General features: G+C 55.0%; 1 protein-coding gene across 1 annotated transcript; it reads right to left on the bottom strand.

Moving 5' to 3' along the window:
- Window positions 1–2401: 2401 nt before the first annotated feature.
- Window positions 2402–3349, bottom strand: LOC142827366 (olfactory receptor 52B2-like). The gene has a single exon (XM_075922538.1). The coding sequence runs from the start codon at window positions 3347–3349 to the stop codon at window positions 2402–2404; it is 948 nt and encodes a 315-aa protein (XP_075778653.1).
- Window positions 3350–6072: the final 2723 nt, after the last annotated feature.

Below are 6072 nucleotides of genomic sequence, written 5' to 3'. Positions count from 1 at the left end.
AGGGGCACAGAGAGGGGACGGACGCGATACTGAGAGTGGCCACTGGGGACAGATGCAGCATCAGGGGAGTAGCCAGCAGGGCTGGGGATGCACCATCTTGCCTACCCGCTGGTTAGGAACCTGCAACCCCAAACCTCAGGTCTGGTCCTCTGTGGAGAGCCTGCAGCCCGTGGGGATGGGGGCCCAGAGCCTGCCCCTCCCCAAAGAGCCTACAGTGCGGGGCGAGGGGGGGGAGTCACTGCAAAAAGGGCAGCCCCAGCGCCCTACCACCCATAGACAGCCTGCAGGCTGCGGGAGAGGGAGGCTGCTGGAGGGGGCGGCAGCCTCTGGAGCTTGGTCTCCCCCAGAGAGCCTGCAGGCCATGGGGGAGGGAAACTGGTGGGGCATGATAGCAGGGGAGCACTGCCCCAGCCCCCGGGGAGGAGTCTTTACTGGACAGTCTGTGTAATCTTGCAGGATGTAGAGAAAACGAAGAGAGAAATGCTGTGAGCTTTGTCATGCAATACAAAAGCAGGGGTTCTATGGTGTAATCAACAGGAAGAGGATTGAATACGAAAAATTTTTCATGTGACACAGAGCTCACCTGCGGAACTCACTGCCAGGGGATGTTGTGAGGGCCACAAGTACAAAGGAGTTCAAAAAAAGAACTAGATGCACGTATAAGGGGGGTATAAAAAGAATTAGGTGAATCCGGGGGAATTATCCATCAATGGCTCTTAACGAAGAGGGTCAATGTCACATCTGCATGCTGCTGGTGCCACAAAGAATGGGAGGAGAGGACAGGGGATGGATCACCTTGGCTGCCCTTTACCCTTCACACACACACACACAGACACACACCAAAGTGGTGGTTTAGGCCACTTCTGGAGACAGGAAAAGATGGAGCATTGGTCTGACCCAGCTCATCCCGTTCTCGGCGCTGCTGGGACATTTTGTCTCCCCAGCTGCAGGAACGGGAGGGAGGAAAGGGGGGGAAGATTCCCCCAGAGATTTGTGACATTAGCAGAACTTTAAACCAGCCTGCGCACCCCTGGAGGAATCAGCCTCTTTCCCTCAGCAGCAAAACTTCCCTTAGGAAGAAATAAACCAGACCCCTGATCTGCTCTCCTGCTCCCCCCGGTCGCGGGCAGGGACCAGGGAGCATGTGCCAAGGAACCCCTCCCACACCGCACCTCCTAACCGCTCTCTCCCATGGTCCCTGCCATGAAGCCGCCTGGGTCAGACCAATGGTCCAGCTTTTCCTGTCTCCAGCAGTGCTCTGAACCACAACGTCGAGGTGCGTGTTTGTGTGTGTGAACAGAATAGAGCAGTTAAGCAGTGATCCATCCTCTGTCCTCCCCTCCCGTCTTCTGGGACACCAGCAGCATGGGGATGTGACGCTGACCCTCTTTGTTCCGCGTTGGGGACCACCGCCTTAGAATGAAATAAACCAGACCCCTGATTCTGCTCTCTCGCTCCCCCTGGGCATTTGGGACCAGGGAGCATGTGCCGATGAGCCCCTCCCCCACGGCACCTCCTAACCTCTGTCCCACATGGTCCCGGCCGTGAAGCCACCTGTGTGGGGACCCGAGTGAGACCAGCCTGGCTAAGCCGGGCCTAATCTCAGTCCCTGGCCGTGTTTGCGGTGGGGCGGGGTGGAGGGTCTGTGCTGGCTCCATCCTCCGGGGCGGGTCTCCAGGCCAACACGGCCAGTGGCAGCCTTGTGGATGTCCCCCACTGTGCTGGTGCTGGGACGGGGGGAGACGGGACGCAGAATCCCTGCGCCATCCCCTGAGGAAACGTGCCCCCGGCCGCCATACTGCTCCACAGTGCGCTCACGGCGAAGGGACAGGGCAGGCTGGGAGCAGAACACGCTCTGGCACCCTCCTTCTGGATCCGGTGGGGGATTCCCCTTGTGCCCCCTCCCTCTGGGGCAGCTGGCATTGGCCACTGCTGGTGGACTGGGCTAAATGGACCTTTGGTCTGACTCAGTGTGGCCGCTCTTCTGTTCCCCCTTCTCTTTGGTGCAGTCTCACAGTTGATTTGACTGGTGCATCGGTGCAGGTTTTGTGACCCATTGGTGACACCTTCTATGGGTAGCTCAGATGCAGCTTGCCGCAGAGCAGACGAACACACCATCCTCCCTCCCGTGGGGATTTTACCTTTGCTCTTTCTTGCTTTGCGTTTCCAATTCAAATTAGCACAAGACTCACTCGCTCCAGCTTCCTTTTTTTGGAAGGAAGCAGCGTTCCTGGAGCCAGGGCAGCCCCGGAATAATGGAGACAACTTGGATGAAGAATTACGTCAAGTTCACGAAGTGAAAGGCCATCGTTACAATACAACGGCAATTCAGAAGAAAACCCGGCTTTCATTTCCAAGTCCCGAGGCATTTCCTTGACTCTTTCAGCTCAGCCAGGAGGCTTCAGCTGCAGCATCTAAAAAACATCTTGATCACCCGCTTCAGGATCTCTTTTGTCATCATCCCATAAATGACGGGGTTTAACATGGGGAGAAGGAGCACATAGACGTTGGCCAGGAGGTTGAGAGTAGAACCAGGGATGATTTGTCCAAATTGGTATTTGCAGAAGGAGACAAAAGTTGGCAGGTAGTACAACAGGATGACACAGATGTGGGAGCCACAGGTGCGCAGAGCCTTGAGTCGGGCACCCTGGTACCGGCGCTGGAAGACGGCCCTGAGGATCAGCACATAGGACACAGCAATGAGCACAGCGTCCAAGCCGATTACTAAAATGGTCTTGGTTACGTCGTACCAGATGTTGAATGTGATGCTGTCGCAGGCCAGCTGGGATAGGGTCATGTACTCGCAATAGATGTGAGGCAGGAGGTTATTTCCGCAGATCTTCATTCGCATCACGAGAAAGACAATGGGGAAAGCGAAACAGAAACTCCTTGTGAGAACCGCCAGCCCGATCTTCCCGACCACAGGCTTGGTGAGCAGGGTGGTGTATCTCAGGGGGTTGCAGATGGCAACGTACCGATCAAACGCCATGGCCAGCAGGATGGCTGATTCTGCGAAAAAACTCACATAGATGAAGAATATCTGTGTGAGGCAGGCAGCAAAAGAAATTTCCCCTGCTCTGAACCAGAACAAGTCCAGCATCTTGGGCACTGTGGTGGTGGATAACAGCAGATCAGCAGCAGCCAGCATGGAGAGGAAAAGGTACATGGGCTCATGGAGGCTTCGCTCTGTCGCTATGATGTAGAGGAGGAGAGAGTTCCCCAGAAGCACCGCAACGTACATCAGACAGAAGGGGATGGCGAGCGAGACCTGAGACTCCTCCGTACCCGGGAATCCGGTCAGGATGAAGGTGACGGGGGTAAAAACGCTGTGATTGTCGGCTGGCATCATGCACCGTCCTCTGCAGTTTCTAGTCCGTTTCTAGGAGCTAACACAGAAGAGAAAATCAGTGAGACCTGGAGGGGCACCGGGGGACCGACTCAGAGACACCAGCAAAAACGTCTTTGTGCTGCCTGTCGGGTGTGAACAGGAAATCTACACACACTCCCCTGCTGCGGATCATCCCCATGCCCCAGGGGAAGACACTTGGGATATTTATGGCCCCCGGGGTGAGCAGGGAGCCCATCCATGGTTCCTCTCTACAGCACAATCTCTCCTCTGCCGGTTGCCTGCAGCCCTGCTCCGGGCTCAGAGGGTGACTCGGGAAGTGAGCGAAAGCAGCCACGTGACTGGTTCTTCATCCAGCTCCTCCGGTGTTACGCTCCGCACCGCAGAGACACTCCCCGTTCAGAACGGTGTCCGAGCAAATCCGTTTTCATCGACACTCGTCCTCCTGCCCCCTTCAGGCGCTGAGGCCTCGATCCGAGCCACAAGGAAGCGCTGAAACGAGGAAAGGTGCACAGGTTTTTCCAGGATTTGGCCCTAAAGATGTCGGCAAATCTCACCTACAGGCAGACCACACTGCACGGCTGTACTGGGACAACTTGGTTGCTCAGGGGTGTGAAAAATCCCCCCCGAGTGATGCGATTACACCAGCCCAGCCCCCGTGTGGACACAGCTGCTGCCTGTGTGGGAGCAGGATTAACGACGCAGAGGGGAGAGATGTCTGCCAGGCCAGGGGGCTTCTTCCTTAGGGCTCCGGGTCGCATCAGGCAGCTCTGTCAATGCAGCATTTTACCGGTAGAGCTGCCCCTGGCCCGGCGCCAGAGAATTGCCGCGGGAGGAGGGGGCACGTCGGGCTCAGCCAGCCCTTGTCCTCGGTGGCCCCTAAGCCCCACAGTGGGACAGTCCCAGCTCTGCGCCTACGCCCAGCTGATCTCTACGGCTGTGTCAGGGATGTTTCGCATTCTGAGCGCAGACGGTGAGGGCCCGCCAAGCTCAAAAAGAAAAAAAGAAAACCCTTTGCCTACAGACACTGGTTACAAAATGTATCCTCAGAATTACAGCACACAGGCTGTGTCTAGATTGACCAGTTTTTCCAGTAAATGAGCCGCTTTTCCGGAAAAACTTGCCAGTTGTCTACACTGGCGGCTTGAATTTCCGAAAAGCACTGACTTCCTACTGAAAGAAATCAGTGCTTTTAGCAGAAATACTATGCTGCTCCCGTTTGGGCAAAAGTCCCTTTTGGTCAAAACTTTTGTCCAAAATGGCCAGTGTAGATAGCTGAGGAAAACAGTGTAGACAGGGGAAAAAGGCCAGCACGGGAATCCCCCGATGCTATAGAGGTAAGCAATCGCTTTCAAGCTCTCTCCACAGGCTCTGCAGTGCTGAAAGCTCTGGAAGGGACCTCACAAGGAACAAACCAGAAGGGAGCACCATCTACTGGAAGGCATGGGATGTGTAGTCCTACGGATGGGGGTTCCACGGCCACCACGCCCAAAAGGAAACGACGGGTGGTGGTGGTCGGGGACTCCCTTCTAAGAGGGACTGAGCCATCCCTCTGCCGTCCGGCCCTGGAATCTCGAGAGGTGTGCTGCTTACCGGGAGCTCGCATTCAGGATGTCACTGAGAGGCTTTCCAAGCTGATCAAACCTTCGGATTGCTACCCCTTCCTGCTTCTCCACGTGAGAACTAATGATACGGCCAAGAATGATCTTGAGCGTGTTATTGCGGATTATGTAGCGCTAGGAAGAAGGATCCAAGAATTCGGAGCGCAAGTGGTATTCTCCTCCATCCTCCCTGTTGAAGGGAAAGGACTGGGCAGGGATCGTCGAATTGAGGACGTAAATGCGTGGTTGCGCAGATGGTGTCGCAGAGAGGGCTTTGGTTTCTTCGACCATGGGACTCTGTTCCGGGTGCAAGGATTGTTAGGAAGAGATGGGATCCACCTAACGAAGAGAGGAAGGAGCATCTTCGCGGGCAGGCTTGCAAACCTCGTGAGGAGGGCTTTAAACTAGGTTCGTCGGGGGACGGTGACCAAAACCCTGAGGGGAATGGGAAAGTCGGATACCGGGAAGAAATGCAGAGAGGAAGGGGCAAGAAAGGAGGACCCATGTTTCGAATGGAGAAGATAGGACGATCAACTGGTTACCTGAAGTGTTTGTACTCTAATGCGAGAAGCCTGGGCAACAAACAGGAAGAACTGGAGGCCCTGGCCCAGACCAAGAAATATGATTTAATTGGGATAACAGAGACTTGGTGGGATGACTCGCATGACTGGAGCGCTGTCATGGAAGGGTACAGACTGTTCAGGAACAACAGGCAGGGGAGAAAAGGAGGAGGAGTTGCACTATATGTAAGAGAGCACTACGATTGCTCTGAACTCCAGTATAAAGAGGGAGAAAAACCTGTTGAGAATCTATGGGTTAAGTTTAAAGGAGCAAACAACAGCATTGATGCTGTGGTTGGTGTTTGCTACAGGCCACCGAATCAGGTGGGTGAGGTAGATGAGGCTTTCTATGGACAACTGAGGAAAGCTTCCAGATCGCAGGCCCTGGTTCTCGTGGGGGACTTTAATCACCCTGACATCTGCTGGGAAACCAATACGGCAGTACACAGGCAATCCAGGAAGTTTTTGGAGAATATTGGGGATAACTTCTTGACACAGGTGCTGAAGGATCCGACCAGGGGCCGTGCGCAGCTTGACCTTCTGCTCACAAACAGGGAGGAACTAA

Source organism: Pelodiscus sinensis, chromosome 1, assembly GCF_049634645.1.
Source record: "Pelodiscus sinensis isolate JC-2024 chromosome 1, ASM4963464v1, whole genome shotgun sequence".
Classification (NCBI taxonomy): domain Eukaryota; kingdom Metazoa; phylum Chordata; order Testudines; family Trionychidae; genus Pelodiscus; species Pelodiscus sinensis.
This window is presented reverse-complemented; position numbering and strand designations above follow the sequence as displayed.